The sequence below is a fragment of the Martes martes genome (assembly GCF_963455335.1).
Source record: "Martes martes genome assembly, chromosome: 7".
Classification (NCBI taxonomy): domain Eukaryota; kingdom Metazoa; phylum Chordata; class Mammalia; order Carnivora; family Mustelidae; genus Martes; species Martes martes.
The window spans coordinates 136,605,529-136,630,424 of record NC_137894.1 but is presented as its reverse complement, the minus strand read 5'-3'; the positions used below and the strand labels follow the sequence as shown (position 1 = coordinate 136,630,424).

General features: G+C 42.6%; 1 protein-coding gene across 1 annotated transcript in view; it reads left to right on the top strand.

The window, feature by feature from the left end:
• Positions 1-23,761, top strand: part of ATG2B (autophagy related 2B) — a 78,730-nt gene extending 54,969 nt beyond the window's left edge. The window contains exons 30-42 of the mRNA XM_080808610.1: positions 1,126-1,328; positions 2,398-2,624; positions 4,247-4,355; positions 5,303-5,497; positions 6,352-6,453; positions 12,111-12,189; positions 12,487-12,694; positions 15,464-15,533; positions 15,872-15,954; positions 17,064-17,185; positions 17,438-17,592; positions 18,323-18,472; positions 22,481-23,761. Coding sequence (XP_080664736.1) covers positions 1,126-1,328; positions 2,398-2,624; positions 4,247-4,355; positions 5,303-5,497; positions 6,352-6,453; positions 12,111-12,189; positions 12,487-12,694; positions 15,464-15,533; positions 15,872-15,954; positions 17,064-17,185; positions 17,438-17,592; positions 18,323-18,472; positions 22,481-22,711 — 1,934 coding nt within the window. The 3' untranslated portion in view covers positions 22,712-23,761. The remainder of the gene's footprint in view (positions 1-1,125; positions 1,329-2,397; positions 2,625-4,246; positions 4,356-5,302; positions 5,498-6,351; positions 6,454-12,110; positions 12,190-12,486; positions 12,695-15,463; positions 15,534-15,871; positions 15,955-17,063; positions 17,186-17,437; positions 17,593-18,322; positions 18,473-22,480) is intronic.
• Positions 23,762-24,896: the final 1,135 nt, after the last annotated feature.

Here is a 24,896-nt window from a genome sequence, read left to right as displayed (position 1 = left end):
AGCAAGGAGGAGCCAGCCCCTGGGAGAGCCTTGAAAGCCAGCTGGAAGCATCTATCTAAAAAATATTTTTTTCTAATTGGACGAACGTAGTCATTTCTGTATGTTCTGAAATCTTAATTTAAAAAAAAATTATCTCATGGTATTATAAAAGTTTAGGGTTAAATTATTGGTTTTATTCTAATTTAGCATAAATTAGAACTCAGGAAACATAGGAACTTTTAGCTTCCTACATATTACATTGTATTAGCAGCTGACCTGCTTATGTGGGAAAGAATGTTTCATGAATATTTACTGAGCGGCTTTAATATTCAGGTGCGCTGGGCACTTATAAAGGATGAGTATGTCCAAGGTGCTGCTACAGAAGAATTTAAAATCGGGCCTGTGAGCCTGTTGAAGCTGAAACATCACTTTATTCATCTTCACGTACCCAGTCCGTATCACAGTGGTTGGAATGACTAATGGAATGGAGAAAGAATTAATGGATCTACTATGTATTAAAAATGCATAAAAATGTATCTTCACGTTTCGGATTTTGGCATGCATGCAGTCTTTTGTGAACCACGTTGACAGCTACCTGAGAACAGGTGGCCCTTTTGGGTATCCAGTGCCCCAGAGAGTAGTCTGTTTATTGTAGGGCACCAGTCCCTGGCCAAAGACCCTCTTAGCCACTGTTTCCCCCACCCGTCTCTCCCTCTAAGCAGAGATTTCCTATAGTTTTAGGGGAGGCACTGCCAGATGTAACCGGTTGTTCCTCCCCTTGCAGTATTGTTCCGGAAGTTTACAGATCTCCACTCACAGGACAGAGTTGTCAGTGTGCAATTCTGGCTTCAACAAAACTCCAGTCCACACTAACAAGCTGCTGCCAAATTTCAGAGCTTCTCTAATGTGTAGTAACTAAGAGGAGACTATGACTTTATGAGACCATCATTTACTGTTCTCTTAGAGAACTTCAAACTTATTATCAGTCTTTTTATTAGTAATTGGAAGGTTATTGTAAGAAATAAGTGAGGTATTGCAGATGAAAACATTTCAACGTAGTGTGTATCTGACATGTGGTTAAAATGTTTACTGAGCGTTACTGTTCCAAATGTGCCAAAATTGAATGTTGTATTCTTTTTTACCTAGGTGTTCTGGATGAAAAATCTCAGACTCAGGAGCCATGTTGTTCAGACCTCTTCCTGTTTCCAGATGAGAGTGGGAACGTGTCCCAGGAACCTGGCCCTCCTTACACTTCATTCACACACCACTTGGTTAGTGATGCCATGGCACATGTGCCCACGGAGAACGACGACTTTTGCATTATTTTTGCACCAAGAGAAAACATGCAGGTAATAAATGGATACTATAATTGAGGCCTTAAGGTAGTGTTACAAGTTGAATTGACCGAAGGGTAACTGAGAAATATTCTTCAGATTTTTTTATAACTCTTGGCAGTTCACAATTCATTCTGTGAATTATTAATGAGGCTTTGCAAATGTTTGCTATATTATTTCTATGACACATCGCTCTAAAACTCAGAAGAATGCTCAATATTTGCAAAATTTAAAGAAAACGATTTTTTAAAAGATTTTATTTAAATTCAAGTTAGTTAACATATAGTGTATTATTAGTTTCAGGGCAAAATTTTCTACGTAGATTATCAAACTACAGATGTTGTGCATAGTTAAGATAGCTCCTCAGGGCAAGGAAATGGCAAAAGGAGTGCTATCCAGAGTTGCTAGTCCAAGAAATGGGAAAGGTAAGACGTGGTTTGTGTGAAGGCTGATGGGTGTTTGATAAGTGTAATTGCCATGTGAGAGTCCTGCTTCCATTTAAAAAGTATGGTCTGGATGTAATGAATGCACAGCTCACTAGATCAGTTAAGTGCTGGAGTTGAACTTCATGAACTCGCCATTTAGCACATACACATACTAAACTGCTCAGTAGTGACTTGGTGAATGTATTTGTTTTACTGCATCTTGGGAAATGAAAAAAAATAAAAGCAGTTAAACTCAGGATGATTTCATTATTAGGATCATGGTAATTTGGTCCATATGTTGAAGTATGGTAAGTTTGGAATGTAGTCTTGACTTTGAATTAAAGAACTATAAACACACACACACACCAGACACACACTCACATCAGCACATACCTACTAAATCTGTGCCTTTTTATTATCAAATGGTAAAAGCTAGATTGAAGGCTATGAAAGACTCCTTGTGGGGTGATTTACATAGAAAGTCCATTTGATGCTGAATAATGTGGAGTATCCAGTGTGATGATTAATAACACCACTTGCCCATTTCATATATTGATAGTGTTGTTAGAAAGAATTCAGAATCAAGAAATCTTGAGATCCGCAGCATAATCAGTGGTTTCTACTGAGACAAGACTGTGTGTGTTCCCTGTTTATTTTAGGAGAAGGAGGAAGAGCCAGTTGTAAAAGTGATGGTCGATGATGCAATTGTAATAAGAGAGAATTACTTTAGTCAGCCCGCTAAGAAGACGGACACGAGCAAAGCCCCATTGCACTTTCCCATCCCTGTCGTCCGCTATGTTGTTAAAGAAGTCTCTCTTGTTTGGCATCTTTATGGAGGAAAGGATTTTGGAACAGTCCCTCCTACTTCTCCAGCTAAGAGTTACATGTAAGTTGATTTCTACGTAAGTTTTTCTTGTTTTTTTGTTTTGTTTTGTTTTGTTTTGTTTGTTTTTTTTTTTTACAGACCATTATAGTCTTTTCCTAGAAAAAGAATTTGTCATTTTTTAAAAAAGATTTTATTTATTTGAGAGAGAGAGCGAGCATGTGTGAGAGAGAGCACGGTAGGAGTGAGGGGCAGAATAAGAAGCAGACTCCCCCCGCTGAGCAGGGAGGCGGATGATGTGGGGCTTGGTCCTGGGACTCCGCCGGGATTGTGACCTGAGCTAAAGACAGACACTTAACTGACTGAGCCATCCAGGCCTCCTAGCATTTGTCATTTTAAGAATTATTAATAAGGTAGTATTGAAAACTATGTAATTGAAATGTTACTCTTTTAGCATTAAAACTTTTCGTTTGTAAACTTAGTTGCATTGTGTATTTATTAAAATATGGTGACTTAAGTGATTTCCATTCAGCAAAATTTTTTGGGTACCTACCTTGTGCTGGAGTCTGTATTAGAGGCACAGTCACTAAAATGAGACCCAGAGCGCTTGGGTGGCTCAGTGGGTTAAGTGTCTGTCTTCAGCTCAGGTTGTGGTCCCAGGGTCCTGGTATCAAGTCCCACATCGGGCTCCCTGCTCAGTGGGGAGCTTGTTTCTGCCTCTCCCTCTGCCCCTCCTTCTCTTCACTCATGCTGTCTCTCATGTTCACTCTCTCTTGCTCTCAAATAAATAAAATCTTAAAAAGACCCAGACCCTGCCCTGCATTCAGAAGGGCCATTATGGAAGCAGATGAGGGCAGTGAAGTGAAGCCTGTGTCTTAGGGGTCAGGGACCAGGCGTGGCCCTGAATGTCGGGCATCCAGCAGAGTGCCAGGCAAGGGGTCGGTGCTCCTGAAGTACTTGTTAAATGAGTGTGTTGTTAGGCGGAGCTAGAAGAGGACCAGCCAGCCTAGGCGCCGTGGGAGCGAACATTCTCATTAGGGTGGGAGGATCAGAAAAGGCTTCAGGGAATGGTAATCGTTGGCACAATAGTGCAGAGACTTTCTATTTAAAAGTGATTTTTTAGGGATGCCTGGGTGGCTCAGTCAGTTAAGCATCTGCCTTTGGCTCAGGTCATGATCCCAGGGCCCTGGGGTCAAGTCCTGCATCAGACTCTCTGCTGAGCGGGGAGTCTGCTGCTCCCTCTGCTTCTGCTCTTTCGCTCATGCTCTGTCAAATAAATAAAAACTCAAGAAAAAAAAGTGATTTTTGGGGGGGGTATTGATTGGGATTTTAGGACTTGTACTCTGACTGTAGGGAGTTTCTGAAGTAATAAGGAACTTCTCAGGAGGTCTCATTTTTCTGTGTCCTGTTACATGAACACCAGCACCATAGTAAGGGTCTTCTGTAGTTCTGAATATTTAGCAGGCAGATGATTGCCACGATGGCAGTAATAAAATTCACGTACTCCGTGTCTCCAGAGCATTAAGATTTGATATAGAGAATTGCCGTCTGTGACCAGGTCTTCATAGTTCCGTGATCCTATTTTCTCTTTTTATCTTGCTATTTTTCCTGAGGTTACTCATTGCCTTTCTTTGAATATTTCCTTTAACAAAAGGCTTTTTTTTTTTTTTTTTTTCCATTGATAGCAGTCCCCACAGTTCACCTTCTCACACTCCCACAAGGCATGGACGTAACATGGTATGTGGGGGAAAAGGAAGAAACCATGACTTTTTAATGGAAATACAGTTAAGCAAGGTAAGATGGCATTTTGAAAGGAAAAAGCCACTGAAGTAGGAGCATTAATGGGGTTCCTTGGTCACTCCCAACCTGGTGGTGTTGAGCCATAAGTTCCAGCCTTTTCGATTAGAAAAATGCAGGGGTCTTGTAAAACTTTTGCTTTTTCTTTCTCAAATGTTCCGAGAAGTTTGAGGGGTTTTGTTTTGTTTTTGTTTTCCCAGGCTGTCCCTAGAGGAGTGTGTCTCAGAGTTGAGCAAGCATCAGAATCCCCTCAAGGGCTTGTTAAAACACAAGTTGCTGGGCCCCAGAGTTTCTGAATCAGGATGAGGTGGGGCCCATGAATTTGCATTTTTAATGAGTTCCCAGGTGATTCTGATACTACCTTCCCCAGGACCACACTTGGGGAACAACTCCCCTGGAGTAGCTGTCTGGGAGGGCGGCCGTTGGGTAGGACCTGTGTCAGGTCCCTCGTGAATGTCTAGAGACCGGTATGTCCAGGTCGCTAGTGACATCATGTGCATTCAGTTCTTTCAGCTTGTCTGGGATTGTGCCAGGTGTCATGTATTAGGGTACTTAATGGGGAAATAACCATAGTGATGATTTCATTGTATCCTTGCCCCACTTTGGAACTTGAACCTTATCTCCACTGATTGTTTTTCAAGCAATTTCATAGGTATGCAGGATGATGATTTTGTGTATTATTCTGTATTCTTATAGAGAGTTTTGTTTGAAAAGGATAGGGATTTTGCCAAGATCAAATAAGAGATGTCAGCCAAGCTTGTCCTTGTGTGGTGGGACACACGTAGATGAATAAAGTGAACAAATGAAGGAATGTTCTGTTCTCTGAAAGTGGAATTGGAACCCGAGAACTCCAAGAAAGTGATGGGTGATACTTTGCATTTTAAAGAAGAAATTTAATTTAAATAAAGGTAAAAATTCTTGTGTGTTCCCTCTTTTCGGTGAAGGTGAAGTTTCAGCACGAGGTCTACCCGCCTTGCAAGCCAGAGTGTGACTCCGGCCTCTTAGAGCACCCAGTCTCCCGGCAGGTGTTCATCGTGCAGGATCTTGAAATTCGAGATCGTCTGGCAACATCACAAATGAATAAGTTTTTGTACCTGTATTGCAGTAAAGAAATGCCTCGAAAAGCTCATTCCAACATGGTGAGATTTTAAGACCTCATATTTTCTGTTGTATATTTGTTTTGGAAAAGTGTGTTTATTGTCTCTAACTGCAGAAGATTGAAATGGGGGGAATTTGAAGGTTTTTTTTTCATATTAATATGAAAATACTTTTTAAATATGCTGCTTAAAGATTTATTATTTTTAAAGATTTTATTTATTTCAGACAGAGTGAGTGGGCATGAGCTGGAGGGAGGGGCAGGGGGAGAAGCAGATTCCCCTCTGAGCAGGGAGCCAGATGTGGGGTTCGAATCCAGGACTCTGGGATCATGACCTGAACTGAAAGCAGATGGTTAACTGACTGAGCCACCCAGGTGCCCCTTAAAGTTTTATTATTTAAAAATTACTTTACATGTCGCTTTTAGGGTCCATTTTATAATTGTCAGTGTATTTGATATCCGAGGCAAACTGGTAGTCCATGGTGATCTACACAGAATATTTAGTATTGCTGGAAGTGTTCCAGATTTCTAACAGTTTGTGAGTTGTACTGGAGTAGGAATGATTCACTCAGGATTGCCAGAAGAAAACGTCCTAGAAGCTGTCTTTGGAGTGTGGCCCTATGAATTCGCTCCAGGGGCCCAGCGGACCCTGAAGTGCATGTACCACACTGTCGTTTGTGTCTTTCCCACTAAAGAGAACCCTTATCCTGAGCTTCGGGGAGCGTGTGACCCTTTAAACAAAAGGGGAAAAAACTCCACTTTCAGTTCTCCTATAACAAATGGGACTTTCTTTCCTTTTGTTTCTTCTTTCTTCTTCTTCTTCTTCTTCTTCTTTTTTTTTTTTAAAGAAAACAAGGTTGTAATATAGTTGGAGAAAAATTTGTTCTTCTCTCGTAGTTGACGGTGAAAGCATTGCATGTGCGCCCGGAGTCCGGCAGGTCACCGCAGGAATGCTGCTTGCGAGTGTCCCTGATGCCACTTCGCCTCAATATTGACCAGGTTTGTACTGCAAGCGTTGTGTGTGAAATTCTGCTTCTGTGTCCCAGATTCAGAAGGAGAGGTTTAATTTAGGTGAATTAAAATGTTTATTGTTATTTAACTGTTACAAAAATCGCATAATTGAAGAATTACCTGCTGGTAAAGAACAGGGCAGATTCATCAGGCATTTGGAATCTGTTGGTGAGTAAACATTATTAGATGTTCTGCTCCAGTCTCCTCATTGTCTGCATGACCCAGCACTCGGTCCCTGCTTCCCATTCTCCCGTGCTCATGGACGTGCACTGGGGCAGGTACACAAAGCGTAGGAAATGACTCTCTGATATCTGTGATTGAAAGATCCGAGGGCTTGTCTCTTCACCACAGCACCTGGAAGAGAATTCCTTCTGCCCTGGGCAAGATGACAAATTATTAATTGGGTACCCGTGAACAGGTCACAAACAACAGATGTATGGAAAGACCCAAAGAAGTCCACTTTGCAAGCAAGCATTTCCATCAATTGTCCCGGGTTTTGCCTTAACTCCGCTGTTTAAAAGATAGTTGGTGCCACTTGGGCAAACTAGGTTCAGGGGGTATGAGCACATGGTGCTCTTCAGTCTGCTGGGGTCAGATTGGGGTTAACGGCTCAGTTCTCTCTCCCTAGTTGGGTGGCTTTGGGCAAGTCACTTCTCCGAGGCTCACTTCCTTCACTGATAAAATCAAAGTAGTAGAGGTAGATACAGAATCATTTTTTAAAAAATAAGGATCAGAAGAGACTAGCGTGAGTTAAATATTTAGCTTGTTGTTAAGGATCAGAAGTATGAACTGTTGTTCTTACTAACTGAAGCACGTCATGCCTGGAGCAGATAAATGGAGTTCTCAAAATAGTCTGCTTCTGAGACAGCAGAACTGTCCTGTTCCGCCTCACGTTGGTGTGAGAAGGAGAGTCTGTGTGGAATAGCACCATTGGTCCACCGTTGGTTTGCTTACGTGGTATGGATTGAGTAATGTTGACTTGTTATTGCAATAAGTAACATATTTCAGGAAGAAAGTATTAAATGATCATCTTATGAAAATACGGCCAGTTTCTCAGAAAAACTGTCTTGTGAGGCACAGAAGTTCAGCACAGTTTCACATTAGTATCTGTAGCTTCTGAGCTGGGACAGACTTGCCAGTGGTTCTTAAGATTTATTTTCTCTCCTTATGAGAAGAATTTCTTTGGCTACCCATATTTTGATTTATCCATACATGGGCCTGTGATTGGATAGTTCTGCAGTCAAGCATTTATGGGAAATTTGATCTGTGGACATTAGCGTGAGCTAAAAAAACCCAGGTTTTTTTTCCTTTTTCTCTTTTTTTAAGATTTTATTTATTTGAGAGAGAGAAATCATGAGCAGTGGGGAAGGTAGAGGGAGAAACAGACTCCCCGCTGAACAGGGAGTCTGATGCAGGACTCGATCCCAGGACCCCGGGATCATGATCTGAGCCAAAGGCACTGAGCCACCCAAGCGCCCCACCCAGTTTTCTTTAATAGACTTTTTAAAAAAATACTGAGCTTAATTTCTTCTTAGAACTATAAAGCATTGTGATTTTTGAAATGGGGAGATACTAATCTTTGAAAAAACAGGGAACTCACTCTTTTGGCTGACCTGAAGAGGAGTGGGAAATCGTTCTGCAAGATGAACCCAAGGGGAGCACAGCCGTGCTCGCAGGCGTGTGCCAATGGGTTCATTGCGCAAACGTCCTTTCGGGCTGGCACCTTCTAAGATCGACGAGCTTTGGTTTGAGAGAGCAAATGGTCATCTGAAGAGAAAACCAGATACTTCTGTTCTCCATTTTTTCTTTTGAAAACAAATCAGTTGAAGAACGATAATGCTTTGTATAATATAATATTGTATAATATTTTCCTCACCAAGCATGTCCCTGACTTTTTCTCTTAACTAGATCATAGATAGTAAGTATGAAAGCAACATGCTATTTTCTCATGTTTTCAAAAAAGCTGCATTGCTGTTTAAGTTCAGGGCCATTGTTTCCAAAGCTCAACATGCCGGTAGGACACTAGGCAGAAGGAACAGTTTTCATCTGGGTAAGGGGAAGAAGATGAGGCGGTCATGTAACTAGGCAGTTTGAGTTGTGAACTATGAAGAGGCCAGATTTCCTGACTCCCCTAGTCTGGTGTCCATTTCACTGTGGCACTGCATAGAAATCTGTGCGGGGAAGATATGCTTGTTGGTCCCAAATGATCTGCTGAATGCCAGCCTTGTCCCAGGTCCTGTACCGGGATGCTGGGGACACAAAAATAAGTGAACGTCCCCATCTTCAAAGATCTCTGTATGGGGGTGGAGACTGACATAAAACAGAGGACTTTAACACCCTGTGGTGAGTCCTAGTGGTAAAGATATGCATAGCGGGATGTGCCGCAGCAGAAGGGGTTCGAAGCCAGGCAGGGAGTTCAGAGGAGTGAGGGGTAATCAGGAAAGGCTTTCTGGAGGAGGTGACACTTGCCATGGGTCTTAAGGGAAGTGGCGGAGTTAGTTGCATTGAGATTTGTGTAAAGGCATTTGAGGGTCCATTTCAGGTTGTGAGAGGAGATGTGAGGCCATTCTGGTAAGGGAAGTATGTGCTTGGCTGAGGTTTGAGACGGTGACTATGTAGCAGTACTAGTTGGCACATTTGTGACTTTTTAGCATCATTGCTTGATTGCCTGAGTACGACATTATAATTAATTATTTTTTTATTTTTTTTTTAAAAGATTTTATTTATTTGACAGAGAGAGACCACAAGTAGACAGAGAGGCAGGCAGAGAGAGAGAGAGAGACAGAGGGAAGCAGGCTCCCTGCTGAGCAGAGAGCCCAACGCGGGACTCGATCCCAGGACCCTGAGACCATGACCCGAGCCGAAGGCAGCGGCTTAACCCACTGAGCCACCCAGGCGCCCCTATAATTAATTATTTTAACACTTCTGTCCTGTGATAGAGGATACTGTTAGTATCTTCTTCAAGCTAGAAATAACTATAGCCTAAGTTTGTTTAAAAAAAAACAAAAACCACATTTCTTTAAAGTTTTAAGAAGTTGATTCTATGGAGGTACAGTTTGCGCACAGTAAAGTGCTGGATTTTAGGTGTACAGTGTACAGTGTGACACATACACTGGAGTAACTACTCCAGCCCTTGAAATAGCATTTTCTGTCTCCTTCAGAGTCCCCCGTGCCCCTTTGTGGTCGGTCTCCAGCACCTCCGAGTAACCACTGGTCTCCTTTCCATCACCATAGGTTAGCTTGTTCCGTCCCACAGCCTCGTGTAAATGGAAGTGTGTGCGGCTTCCTGGGCCGTGAGCTTCATCTGTGCGGAGGCGTGTCTGTTCACCTCCGCTCGGTCCGTTCCTTTTTATTGCTGAGGACGGATGTCCTGGTGTGGCCTTACCACAGTTCGTGTATCCATTTATGTGATTTACATTTGGTGGTTTTCTTGGTTTGGGCTCTTAGGAATAAAGCTGTTACGTGGTTGTGTACAAATCGTCTTTGTCTTGCTTATCATAAACAGTTTCCAGGCCATGAGGCAGATGTGTATTTGACCGTGGTAAGAAGCTGCCGGTTTTCCCTTGTAAGGTGGTTAGACCCATGTACATCCCTTCCCCCAGGAACTTAAAGGGAGCTCCTGCTGGTTCACACTCTGACCAAACCTGATAACTGTCTTTTTAATTTTAACGATCTTATTTGGTGTTCATTGTGGTTTACATTTGGATTTCCCTGATGACTAATGATGCTAAGCATCTTTTCACATGCTTATTTGGCATCTGTATACCCTTTTGTGAAGTGTCTGTGTCTTGTTAGTTTTAAAATTAGGTGGTTTTATTGAGTTGTAAAGAGTTTAACATAAAGGGGCGCCTGGGTGGTTCAGTGGGTTAAAGCCTCTGCCTTTGGCTCAGGTCATGGTCCCAGGGTCCTGGGATCGAGCCCACATTGGGCTCTCTGCTCAGCGGGGAGCGTGCTTCCTTCTCTCTCTCCGCCTGCCTCTCTGCTTACTTGTGATCTCTGTCTGTCAAATAAATAAAATCTTTAAAAAAAAAAAAAGTTTAGCATAAATACCAAAATCAAAACTTCTGAGAGCGTATTGAAATGCTGACAATTAGTATCCCCTCTTCTGTTTTGTGCATTTGTAGTGAAAATGGATAAAAGCCACTGTCTCTATGGTCTTCTCTCTCTCTCTCTCTTTTTTTAAAGATTTTATTTATTTATTTTATTTATTTATTTGGCAGAGAGAGAGATCACAAGTAGGCAGAGCAGGTGGGGGGGGGTTGGGGGGAGCAGGCTTCCTGCCAGAGCAGAGAGCCTGATGTGGAGGCTCGATCCCAGGACCCTGAGATCATGACCTGAGCCGAAGGCAGAGGCTTAACTCACTGAGCCACCCAGGTGCCCACCCCCCCTCTTTTTTTTTTTTTTTTTTTTTTTAAAGAGCATATTTATACCTGGAAATTTTCTCTTGTGTTTTTTGAAGGCAGTTGTAGAGTCAGAGTATCTGTTGTGTTAAAATATCACCATCTAGTGGTCAAAGAATAATATTTTAGGTACTATTACATTTGTAAACATCTAATATTTGATATACATATGTTAAATGTCTATATATGCACACGTACCTGGGTGATATGTAATGTATGTAATGTAACAAAATATACGTATATAAGTGTAAAGCATAATGTAATGAGCAATTCATGAACCCACTGCGTTACTGTAGAACCAGAATAGATTCGGTACTCTTGAAACCACATCCTTGTTCTTCAGTCCCATCCCTCAGTCTCCCATATGCCACATTACCTAGAAAAACACCTTTCTGACTTTCATCATTTATACTTCTGGTAAACATGAGCAGTAGTTGATGAGATTCTTTGGAATTACCAAACTTAGGGTGTGCTACCAAATATGACCCTTTACTTCCCCACACATTGCATTTGGGCACAGTAGTAATGCCAGTAGTAATTGAGAATTTTTTTAAATGGAAGGAAGAATAGGCATTTAATCTCCAGATGGTCAGAGTGAAGTGCTAATACCCGGTGAATGTGGCTTGCTCGGACAGCCTTAAGACAGGTCCGTGCATTTTTGTTACGATATCATTTCAGAAGAGACCACGCTGGGTGATTTTATGGATTTTAATTTTGAGTATCTTGTCCGTTGGAGAAAATGCGTTAAGGCAGTAGACCGTGGTGGTAAAGGCAGAAATAAGGCAGTAAGAACTTGCGAGGTATGAGCCCGTGTCCAGGCTGGCCGGCCACTGTTCCCCATGGCAGTAACACGCCCACTACCGCAGGTTTACACGGAGCACTGGTGTCCAAGAACAAGGACGCCGTATTTCTGAGAAAACCAGAATGTACTTGATTTAGAAATAGCTATGTAATGTTTAACTTCTGTATCTTAATTTTCACATTTATAACTTTCTCAGAGTTGTGAGAATTAACAAGGAATGTGTGTGTGTGTGTGTGTGTGTGAGAGAGAGAGAGAGAGAGAGAGCGAGCGATGGGGAATAGGAACAGTGCCTCACGCAGAGTAAGAATTCAAAAAATTATAGTGGTATAGGAATAATGAGTAAAATACAGGACTTTGAGATACTTCATAGTTTTAGAAGTAGATGTCCCCCTCCCCTGCCCCCATGCCTGCCCTTTGGTTATAATTACATCTTTTCATTTTAGGATGCCTTGTTCTTCCTGAAGGATTTCTTCACAAGTCTTTCTACAGAAGTAGAGCTTCTAATGGCTCCGGATCCAGAAGGTATTAAATATGTAGAGTTGGAAAAAGTCTATAACAAGTGCTTGGGCTGATTTTTGATTGTTATGAGGCCTTTTTGAGAGTGTACTTACAGACTTTATTCTCATTTGTATAAATGTGCTTTTATATTTTGCAAATGCTGTTTATGTGAGAGTAATAATTTAAAAGGTAGAAGTCAGTTTTCTCTAGCAGTAATTGTGTTTATCAAATGCAGCAAAACAAGTTAAATTCATATTAATTTTAAATGGTTGCTCTAAAGAAGCATTCCTAATTTTTCCAATATGCACATTACCTTTTCAGTTAAAAAGTCTCCCGGAGCTGATGTCACCTGCAGTTTGCCAAGGCACTTAAGCACCTCCAAGGAGCCAAATCTAGTTCTTTCTTTCCCTGGGCCAAAGCAACCTTCCCAAGATGATGGTGCCAACTCAGTGGGAGTGGTTAATGGGGAGGAAGAGAAGGACTTCTCAGCTGAAGAGGCATCGTTTAGTGATCAGCCCGTGTTTTTTAGGTAAATCACTTAATTTTGATGACACGTGTAATTATTTTAGTGTTTTGCAGGTTCTTTAATGTGTTTATCCATCACTAATTAGGAGGTTATGCCAGCTTTTCTTTGCACTGCCGAACAGTAACTGGTGTCTTTATTTATGTGTGGGCCCCACGCGTCCTGCACCCTTGATTACACATGGTAACCCTGGTTCAGGAGTCATTTCTCTGGATTCTGTAGCAGGAATGTCCTTTTCCTCTTAGCTTCTTCCTTCTGTCCCTCTTTCTGGTCACTCTTTTTTTTTTTTTTTTTTTTTTTAAGATTTTATTTATTTGACAGAGATCACAAGTAGGCAGAGAGGCAGGCAGAGAGAGGAAGGGAAGCAGGCTCCCCGCTGAGCAGAGAGCCCGACGCGGGGCTCGATCCCAGGACCCTGAGACCATGACCTGAGCCGAAGGCAGAGGCTTTAACCCACTGAGCCACCCAGGCACCCCCTTTCTGGTCACTCTTAACGGCTTATTTGTACCTCCTCAAACATGATGTCCTTTCCTCTTTCCCTCACACACCTTGGCTTCCCTTCGGTTTCCCTGTGCTTCCCTTCTCCCACGTGGAGAAGGGCATTTGCTGTCGGGTTTTGCGTCTGCCCTTCCCAATGACTGTTGTGTCTTTCCTGGCCTTTTGCTTGCTCCCTGGCTCATTTGGCACAGTCGGGAAAGGCCCGCATGCTCCTGCGGTCCTGTCCCACCACTCTGCTAGCTGCTTGCACATTGGAGTTTGTCTCCCGTTTCCAGACCTGTTCATCCTTCCCATCTTCCTTCTATCCCCGCCCTTCATGGCGGGCCTGGAGCCTTGGCTCTTTTGGAAGGAGAAAGAAGAAATACTGAAGCCACCTGTGTTGTGAGGGACCGTTAGTTACTTCCCCTCATTTTCTGTACTCCAGCTGACATCAATCATCCCCAGATTCTGTCTTTTCAAGCTGACTTTAGGTTAGATTTTGGGTATGGCCCAAAGTGGGCAGTGTAACTATTTAATATATCTTGTAACTTGTAATATATCAGTGTAATATATCATTTACAAGTTATATTGCAATATAACTTGTAATATGTCAGTGTAACTATTTAATATATCTTAATATATCTAAAATAATATATATTTTATATATCTTGTATACTGTAGAAAATAGAGGGAAAAAATAACATTATGAGAATTGGAAGGGTCCTGTAAATGATCTCTGGCAGTTTTAAATATTTCACCAGGAAAGAAGAATCTCTTTAATTACTTTCCCACATTGATCTTTAAATTTTTTTTTAACTACAAAAAATTGTGTATCATAAGTAATAATTCAAATTCTTACTTTATATTAATCACACATGAACTCCTAGTTTGGTTTTTGTGAACACTGGATAACCAGTCCAAAAGAAATTGAATTATTAACAGTTCTGGCCTGCAGACAGAGAAATCTGACACTTTTTATTCAGCATGCATAGCCTCACTTAGGTCAATGTTTTTAGTTTTTTTTTTTTTAAATTAGACTATTTAAAATAGCTATGGATTTGTGTTTCTACTCTCACAAGCTTCTAGAAGGCTTAGGGGTGGTAGTCAGTGATACAATCCAGGTTACTCACTTCACGGGTGAGGAACTTTAGCGTCCGGAGAAGTACATTGCCTTATTCAAGACCACACAGTTAGTGGTTGAGTCAAGGCCAGAACACAGGTCTTAATCCCAAATCTGGTGCATTTTCTAAGTGATGGCCTGATGTCCGCCAACCATCCCACAAATATTTATTGAGCTCTGTGTATGCCACAGTGAGCAAGGTCGAGAAAAACTCCCTGTATAATTGAGCCTACAGATACTTAACATACATGGTTTGTCATATTATGTGCCATGAAGAAAACAGAGAAAGGAAGAGAACCAAAATGCCCAGAGAACCAAGTAGAGATGTGTATTTGGATGATGAGGGATGACCTGGGGTCCCAGGTTCTTGTAATGATTCATGTTTAAGTACAGCTTTTCCATTTTACTGTGTGTTAAATTGGACTTTTGTGGAATGGCTTAGAATATAAATGCAGACATTAATTCTGTAGAAAAATTGTGTTTTAAGTCCAATTTACAGTCCAGCTTTGGGAAGTTAGTTCCTTTTGTTTCATGTATACTATCGATGTCTAACTATGATTTCGTTTGTACAGAATTCCCAATGGTTGTGTGTCGATATGCTGTTTATAAGCATTAATTTCAAGAATGCTCACTAAAATTCACCAACAGGGGTGGCATTTTAAAAGTTGACTAAGACATTTAGGCTCAGAGTTAAGTTCCTTGCCCATGATTGCGTCAGGTGTAGCTGGTAAAAGTGGGATTCGTGGCTGGCTTTTCTGTGTCAAGACGGAGCTAAGATAAATCCCTTACCTCTTCTCTTTTTTACTTCTTGGTAATGATTATATTATTTGGTTTGATCTTGAAGGTTGCCTTTATTATTCTTCTGTATAAATTGAGAATATCTGCCAGAATAAATTTTTCTAAGGTAAACATTTAGTAAACTAGGAGAAGTTTTTTTGTGAGAAAATTTAAATAAAATATATACAGTGTGTAAAATGATTAACATTTGTCTAGTTGTTATATTACCTTGAGAAAACATAGAGCCAAAAGACATTGCTGTTTATTTAGGCCTCGAGATAGTCACCTTATTTATTTTGTGGTTTCGTTTTTATTATCTAGTTGAACTGTTTAATTTACATCTAATTTCAGCCATAGTTACTTCTGAATATAAATAACTCCCCTCCTTTCTTTATCTTCAGGGAATTTAGATTCACATCAGAAGTTCCTATCCGACTTGATTATCATGGCAAACACGTATCAATGGATCAGGTTTGGAAACTTTGTATCAGTATACTCTACAAAGTTATCTCTTTTGTTTTTCTAATGGAGTTAATTTTTAAACTTTTTCTGTCATGATTTGTATTTTTGAAGTGACGTGCAAGATTTTAAAATTTAATTGTTTTTAAAGTAAACATTATTTAAATGAGTAAAATTTAGTATAAATTGGGTAATATATATTATTAAGTGTATTTTTTTTGCTGTAAATATTTCAAGTGTTCTAGCTGCATTAGTGAATGAATATTACCTTGACTTGCCCAAATGACCGCTATTTTAAATGTTCGGTTGCTCAGTTACACATTAATCTGGCTTTTTTTTAAATTTTAAAGGGTACCCTAGCCGGGATTCTGATTGGTCTGGCCCAGTTAAACTGCTCAGAGCTGAAGCTGAAGCGGCTTTTCTACCGGCATGGGTAAGTTGATTTTTATCATATGAAGCTTTATGGTATAGTGACTGCAGTTAGTTTACAATAAACCGAACATTGACTTTTCTTAGCAAACATAAATTATTTTACAGTATTCTGTGCAGAGAGCTCATTTGTAGAGGAGGCTTACTGATTAGGGTCTACTTTTTATGCTGAGAGAGTAGTAATTTGACTAGAGTAGTATTTTTCAAAAATAGCGGTAGTTATTTTTTAATAATTTCCCACGGTCATAAATTCATTTATTTAGCAAGAGGACTGGCATTTCACAACATAATGGTTCATAGTAACTGAGACCCACGTGGCAATTATAGACAATGAGTTAATCCTGTGCTAGAACTTTAAAGATTTTATTTCTTTATTTGAGAGTGAGCGTGTGTGCACATCCAAGCGGGGTGGGGAGAGAGAGAATCTCAAGGACACTCTGTACTGAGTATGGAGCCTGATGTGGGACTCGATCTTATGAACCTGGGGTCATGACCTGAGGTGAGACCAAGTCTGATACTCAACCAGCTGAGCCACCCAGGCACGCCTCTGCTAGAGCTTTAGATGTTCAAGAAATAGGAGCAGTGGAAGAACACATTCATATATGTTACTGAAGCTTTATAGAAATTACTAACGTTAAGCTGGATTATATATATGTGTACATATGTTTATGTATATTCAGATTAAACATCTGTAATATTTTGTCCTTATAATTGGTACATTTTCTTTTAAGTTAAAAAATCCCCCCAACTTATTATGTAAACAGACTAAGTCAGAGAAAGACAAATACCATATGATTTCACTCGTACAATGAACAGATGAACATAGGGAAAGGGAAGGAAAAATAAAATAACAGGGAGGAAGGCAAACCATAAGAGACTCTTCACTGTAGGGAACAAACTGAGGGTTACTGTAGGGCACTGGGGTGGGGGCTGGGGTAGCTGGGTGATGGGTGTTAAGGAGGACACATGATACAACAAGCACTGGGTGTTCTGTGCAACTGATGAATCACTAAATTCTACCCCTGAAACTAAAAATAAAAAAAAAACTCCCCAGCTTATCTGAACCTACAAATCTCTTTTTCTTCTCTGTATACTAATAGTCATTTGCTCTAGCTTGCTAGGTGTTGACAAATTGTTTTCGTATGCAATCACCGAATGGCTTACTGACATTAAGAAGAACCAGCTACCAGGAATCCTGGGAGGTGTTGGGCCTATGCATTCACTAGTACAATTAGGTGAGTTTTCTTTTTTAATCAAAGGATGATTTATTTTGCTTGATCTGTGATTCTTAACCCCTTTGGAATTATGGGTGTCTTTGGGACAATCGGTGTGAGGACCATCTTTCTGGAATACTTCTGTGTGTGGTCTTACACACCTGTAAGAGCACTTTGCATCCCATTTGAGGTTAAAACCCCCGGGGTTAGAATGACAGCAGAGATCAGAGCTCCCGCAGTCCCGCTGATTCTCTCTGTTGACTGCTATTCTAGTGCAAGGCCTAAAGGACTTGGTCTGGTTGCCGATAGAGCAGTACCGGAAGGACGGCCGCATCGTCAGAGGCTTCCAGAGAGGGGCTGCCTCCTTCGGCACCTCAACAGCGATGGCTGCGCTGGAGCTCACAAACAGGATGGTTCAGACCATACAGGTATCTCGCCACTGACCGCCTCACTCTATACAGAGAGGAAGCGCTACTGTAAAATGGATGGGGATTTTGTGTTTTTAAAAAGATACTGTGAAATACACCAAATGCTGAGAACAGATACCTTATTCATGATGATTTAATGTCATCGGGTTTTGTGGGGGTTTTTTTGCTTGTTTTTTTTTTTTTTTTAATTGCTCAGCTTTCTGGTGTTAAATAATTGGTAGAATAAAGCAGTGGAATGCAGTGTCAGATTTGCTTGCCCGTTTCAGTTAAACTGTAACCGTTAAGTCAGTCAGGGATTCATTTTGCCTCATTAGTGAGACTAGATCCTAGCTAGACGTGAAGGAGGCATTGCAGATCAGACAGGAGATGCAGTAGGGGTTGTCCTGCTAAGTACTGAGCTCTGGTTAACCTCATGCAGGTGTCCCAGACAGGGCATTGTCGATTAACCTGGTAACACGGAGAGGGTTCTCAGAGGGACAGAGGAGGGACTGAGAAAGTCCGCTCAGTCCAGATACTAGTTCTTTGCGCACCCTTTAATGTTCTTGTTACGGAAGTGCTCAGTTTTTCTCGTGGAGAACTCCCGGTCCTGCAGACTTGCCTGCGGTAGGGCCTGCGAGTCCCCCTGCTCTCCCCCCTGCTCTTCCCAGCTCCGGGGGCAGGTGCGTTGTTGGAGCACAGCTCTGCAGACTGTCTTCTGATGCGTTTCTTACTTTCTGGTGAAACGATCCAGGCCGCAGCAGAGACCGCTTACGACATGGTGTCTCCTGGGACCCTTTCTATTGAGCCCAAGAAGATCAAAAGGTTTCCTCATCATCGCTTAGCGCACCAGCCCGTGGACCTGCGGGAGGGCGTGGCGAAGGCCTACAGTGTTGTGAAGGAGGTGAGTGCTTCCCTGGGCTGGCAGGCCGCAGCCGCCTTCCTAGGATTGGTCGGAAGAGCATTCTGTGGTTGCACACCCTGGGAGTGGGCTTGGAATCGCTGCCCATAGCAAGTGGCAGTGCCTGCAGGAGAGTCGTGATCCGGAGGAAAGGCTGGTTCTTGTGTGCGGAGCCAGCTGGGTAACGGCCACGTGCACAGGCTCGCGTCGGCCTGACGTGGCGCGCAGTGGTTCTGCCCCGCAGTACTCAGCTTTGTTTAAAAGTACAGCTTTGCCGGTGAACCGCTCACCTGATCCTGCACACGCTTTCACTCTCCTGAAGGTGGTACACATTTTTGGGTACATGTTTTTATAGCTTTACTGTGTATTTATTCATAAGCAACACATACCATTGTTTCTATTTTAAGAGCTAACATACTTGGTGTCATCGCGTATGTATCCCTGGAACGTCTGCCTTGCAAGATCTGCCCGTGGTGATACACGTCCCTCTTGTTGGGACGGTCGCATGGCCTTTTGAAGTAGAGCATAGCATACTTCATTTTCTCTTGGTAGACCTTGTTTTCCTTAAACCACTGCTGCAGCAATGTTCATATAAATGTCCCTTTGTTCATCTTTGCCAGAGGTTAAGAATGAAGTTGGTGATTTGTAACTACCCGAATCTCGACACTTATTAAGCCTGCTGGCAGTTTAGTTGCACCAGTGAATCCTGGTTCTTAATGGGCACTGTCGGGGACGTTCCCCGTTGTAATCTTTCTTGACACTCTTTTTATGACATGAAGTTTGAGACTTTTTTTTTTTTTTTTTTTAAGATTTTATTTACTTACTTGACAGACAGAGATCACAAGCAGGCAGAGAGGCAGGCAGAGAGAAAGGCAGAAGCAGGCTTCCGGCCAAGCAGAGAGCCCAATGCCGGGCTCGATCCCAGGACCTGGGATCATGACCTGAGCCACCCAGGCACCCCAAAGTTTGAGATTTTAAAAAAATATTTTATTTATTTATTTGAGAGCAAGAGGGTGAGAGAGAGCGAGCGAGCACTAGCACTGGCAGAGGGAGAAGCAGAGTCCCTACTGAGCAGAGAGTCCGATGTGGGGCTCGATCCCAGAACCCGGGGACCATGACCTGAGCTGAAGGCTCATACTTAACCCCGACTGAGCCATCCAGGTTCCCTGAGGTGGTTTTACTCTTGATGCGTGTATTAGGATTTCATTAAAGATCGCGCCCCCCCCACCCCCCCGCCACCAATCCCTTTTGTATTCTGACAGGCGCAAGTACCTAGGATGGTCTTTTCCCTGACAAAGTGGTCTCTGTGGTTCCGAGTGGCCGGAAGACCACTGAGGTAGGGCCCCCAGGAAGTGTATTAATGGAATAAATAAAAGCAAGACCACTTGCTTTTCTTCAAAGGAGATTTAGTTAGGAGAATAGGGACTGGTCAGATCCGTTCCTACAGATGTCAGGATTGGACCAGTTATCAGTAGACGTGTTAGAAGTCTGGTTATTATAGAAACGATCCTGGGGTTCAGGGCAAAGCTGGGACCCTGGGCAGCAGGATATAATAGCACTTGGGTATGGAGCACTTTGCAGTTAGCATAACGCTTGCCTGATTTAATCTGCGGTCGTTTGAAAAAATATCTGGGTGCTGACTTTGTGTCAGGCATATAGCGACCATTGAGGGGAGGCATTGTTCCTCACTTGCCCGAGAGGACGCTGGCGCAGCAGGAGTGGCTCCTTGTGTAGCCGGCGTGTCAGCAGCGGGGCCACGGTGGGACCCGGGGTCTTCGGTCTGCCGTGTGGTTCTCTGTGTCTGACTGTCAGTGTGAAGAGTGGGGGAGGGGAGGGTGAGAGCAGTGAGTGCAGATCGAGGTGGTCGGGGTGCTTGATTCCACGGCATCGGACTTCCGTGTTAAATGCTTTTTGAGTGGAGGCTCCTCTGTGGTGAAAAGTATCTTTCCTTTGAGATGTTAGTGACTCAAAGATGGAGAGAAAACATTCCAGCTGTTTCACAGGTTGGCTCCTCCTTTAGGTCAGGGCTCGTCTCACTGTGGCTTCTTGGTCACATCTGGTCCAACCTGTTTCGGTGTGGAACTCCCAGCTCAGAATTATTCTAACAATTTTTTTTTTAAAGATTTTATTTATTGGGGCGCCTGGGTGGCTCAGTGGGTTAAAGCCTCTGTCTTCGGCTCGGGTCATGATCTCAGGGTCCTGGGATCGAGCCCCGCGTCGGGCTCTCTGCTCAGCGGGGAGCCTGCTTCCCCCTCTCTCTCTGCCTGCCTCTCTGCCTACTTGTGGTCTGTCAAATAAATAAATAAAATCGTTTAAAAAAAAAAAGAAATTACTCTTAAAAAAAAAAAGATTTTATTTATTTATTTGACAGAGAGATCACAAGTAGGCAGAGAGGCAGGCAGAGAGAGAGAAGGGGAAGCAGGCTCCCCGCCGAGCAGAGAGCCCGATGCGGGGCTCCATCCCAGGACCCTGAGACCATGACCCGAGCCGAAGGCAGAGGCTTTAACCTACTGAGCCACCCAGGCGCCCTATTTTAACAATTTTTAAAGGATTAGAAAAAGAAAAAGAAAAAACATCTGTGGTAGAAACTGTGGGGCCTGCAAATATTTCCATGTGCTGGCTGACCGCCGCTGACGTCGCTCCCCTCCGTGGTAGCCAGGGGGGCCGTGGGGAGGGCAGTGGCCGCGCTCCAGGGTGGACCTTGTGAGCTCCGGGCTCCGGCCTCTGTGAGGGCCTCGTGCCGCTCGCGTCTGACCCTCACCGCACACATGGAACTCCCCACTGAAAGGACTCGACTAGCAACCAGCCCAAACAAAACAGAAAGAAAGGGTGAGTGAAAGGACTTGACTAAGATGACACAGTGACTCGATGCAGCCGAGACAGGAATTCCCGTCCGTCGTCTCCGGGACGCGGTGGTGGTCCTCACTGTGTTCTCCTCCGCTTGAGCCCGCTTTGTCTGTGGGCTGGGGAGCGGAGCTGAGCGAGGAGAGGGATGCCGCGGATGAGTGGATCAACCGTGAGCATTTTCTTTATTGTCAGTTTCTCTGACTGTAGGTGCTTGTAAAAACCGCACTTGTATTTGTTTCTCGTTCTTCCGTACTTGGCCTCCCTCTGCGGCATTGCGTGCTTACCCTGCCGTGCTGGGCGGAGATGACCCTCTGTTAGCTTGTCAGAGCGAGGACTGGATTCTGGGTTAGGACAGCGTTCCTCGCTTTCCCTGGAGAGCAGCCCAAAGTGCCTTGTGCAGTGCCCTCCCCGAAGAGTCAGAGCGGAGCAGTGCCTCGTGTCCCCTGTGGGGTTTGAGTCAGACGGTGGAGTCGAAAGTCGGGTAACGCTTTACCACTTTGGCTTGATCAGCAGGTTTCTACATTCAGCTGTGCGGTGTAGCAGTCACGATTATTTTAATGTTACACAGGGATAAGAAACACGAAAAAATGCTGAAGAAACTTTTTAATTATTAAACAAGTTCGTGCTTTATGTTTTCAGAATTTTTTCTGTTTAATCCAATCCTTTCATCTTCATTGAATGTTCCAGTTTCTTTTCTAGTGCGTAGCCAATAACTGAAAACATAATTTTCTGGAGCTTTGTAGAATTACGTTTTCTTATTACAGTTGAATCAAAGGAACTATCACTGTATCCCTTTTGTGATTATTCCAGAAGCTTTGTTTGCGATGTTTGATTTAACTTGAGTGATTAATAGTGCCAAGAAAGCTACTTTTCGATCATTGAATACTTCTTTAAGCTTCCCTACCTGAAATGGTAGCTTAGCTATATTTTCTGCACACACGTGTCACAACAAAATGCTAAATCATGATAATTGCCTCTTATTTTCCGTATAATTTGTTATAATTTGTGACAATTTGTCATGAATATAATTATCCTGGGTTATCTCAAAAGCACAGTGGGTTTTTTGGTCTAGTTATAAGCATAATGTTGATGAACTCTGCTGAAGTTGTATACAGTAGGACAATGTAGAGATTTTTCTGACCTTCTCTCCCCTCCCCCTTTCAGGGACTCACGGACACGGCTCAGACGATTTACGAAACTGCAGCTCGAGAACATGAGAGCAGAGGGGTCACTGGTGCCGTGGGCGAGGTCCTGCGCCAGATTCCTCCTGCGGTGGTGAAACCTCTGATTGTTGCCACAGAAGCGACATCAAATGTATTAGGTGGCATGAGAAACCAAATTAGACCCGATGTTCGGCAAGACGAGTCACAGAAATGGCGCCACGGGGAAGACTGATACTTCAGACGCGATTGTTTATGGAGACAGTGAGGGTGGAAATCAGGAGCACAGTGTCCCACTGGCAGCTTTAGAGGGTACTCATTTACTTTATTGTGCTCATCTCAGGAACAAAAGCATTTCTTAGTTAAATAATTTAATATCAAAGCAACATGCAACCAAAAACTTGTGACATTTAGGGCTGGTTTGGTACTTGCCTAGAGAAGTGTTTGGTGGCTAGTGTCAAAAGTCCTTAAGCGTTTGCTGCCAAGTGAGTGGAGTGCTTGCTCTTACTAAAGTGGCTGTGATTTTCCTTGCTGTGGGTGAGAGATCATTGGCAGCCTCCTGTTACAGTCCAGAGTGCTCAGAAGCATTTGTGCACTTTGAAAGCACTATTTATGTTGCCCTGAGGAGTTGATTTTCTCAAGGTTTAAAGAGAATCACAGCTTTGAAACTCTCATTGAGAATGAGAGACAGAAGCGACAGGGAAAGCGAAACAAATAGGATTTTAATATAAATATCACAGAGGAATAAATGACCTGGTCTGTTGGATTTAGTGTCCGTGCGCTTGAGAACATTATTTCCATCCCCTCAGAAGGTCTTTCTGGGGGCGTTTGAGAACGTGCGTGTCTCAGACATGTCTGTCGTGTTGCACTTTATTGTGTGTGTGTGTGTGTGTGTGTGTGTAGATTAATACAAGTCATGTGATCTGTTCGTTATGTAATTTACAGATTTTCACAAAATATAAAGAGGAGTAAGAATGTTTTTGGCAAAGGAAGCGAACTCAAATGGAGTAACTTTCATTTATTTTAAGTGTAAATGAAAATGTACACTCTCTAATGAACTGGGGCCCGTATGATTGTTCGTGTGCTCACTTTCAAGCAGATACAGTGCAAGCTTGTTAGGAATGTGTGGAAAGGGAGATTGGAAATGATTTTTACTTTTCTGAAATTAACCAAAAATCCTCCAAACATACCCTAGTCAGCTATTTCGAAGTACCGTTTTTACTTGGTTAACAATGTACATTTTGATAACCTGTCAGGAATGAATAAAGTATTTTTATTTAAAGGTAAAATTGTTTTATGCTTCCATGAACATTCTGCTTTTCTTAGAGCATATTCTTAGATGCAGCACTTGGCTCCATCCCAAGACACTTGGGAATACTTCCTCAAAACTGATTTTGGTTAATATCAAGTAAATCACTACCTAGGAGTGAGAGGAAATTGTTCACAAGGACTCGCTTTTTGACTTTAGGTAGATCTAGCAGAAAGAACGTGTAGGGCTTCGTGTTTAAACTGTTTAAAGTTGCATGATGTGCATTCTCATTTTCTGAAGCAGGGAGAAGGCCATGCATGTGAATTTGGATTTCAGAACCACATTTCAGGTTGGGGTTTGAAAAATGATGTTGAATCGATCCCATTCTCTAGATTTTCTGAACAGGAAGCAATGTAAACCCAACATCTAGACATTTAAAATTTATGAAAATTGCGTTAAACAGCATTTAATTTTTGTTTCCTTTTTATTGCTGAAAAAAACTTAAAAGGGCCCTGCTCACAGAACCATCCATTACTTAGTCCCAATTAAATGGAGTCCGTGTAGAATGTGCTCCTGAGTAAACAGTAGCCACACCTGTGTGTTGTGGCAGAGGCTCAGCCTGCTTCTGGGGCACGTTCTGATCGCCCTGCTGGCTGACCCCAGGATGCTTCATGCGTCCTGAAAACATATCATGTCTGTTGTTTGTGGTGATTAGTCAAACTGCAAAGCCCTTAACCAAACTTAAAAATATCTCTCTAATTTTAAAATACATCTTCCATAGTTACCCTCTTTAAGTTTAGTTAGATATAGTCTAGGGAGAAAGGATCATCCTCTTTTGTACTCTTGAGTGGCAAATAGACCCATCTGTTGACAAGTTTGGTTTATAAATCCTGTTGTAACATCTCCGTGGTTCTTTGTCTGTCCTCCGCTCCTGCACCTGCTAGCCACAGAATCTGGGTTTAGGAACCAGAAACCTGCCTCAGAAAAGTCCAGGGTCAAGGCTCTGTTCATGGCCCGTTTAACCAAGATGCTCTTTATTTGAGATGTTTAGGTAGACTATTTGAACGCTTCTGCGTTATTAAGTATCCTCAATTTTGTCTTTCTTACAAATACCTTTTCCAGCCTTTATGTCACAGTGACACAGTAAAAGAGCATTGGGCGGGACCGTTGG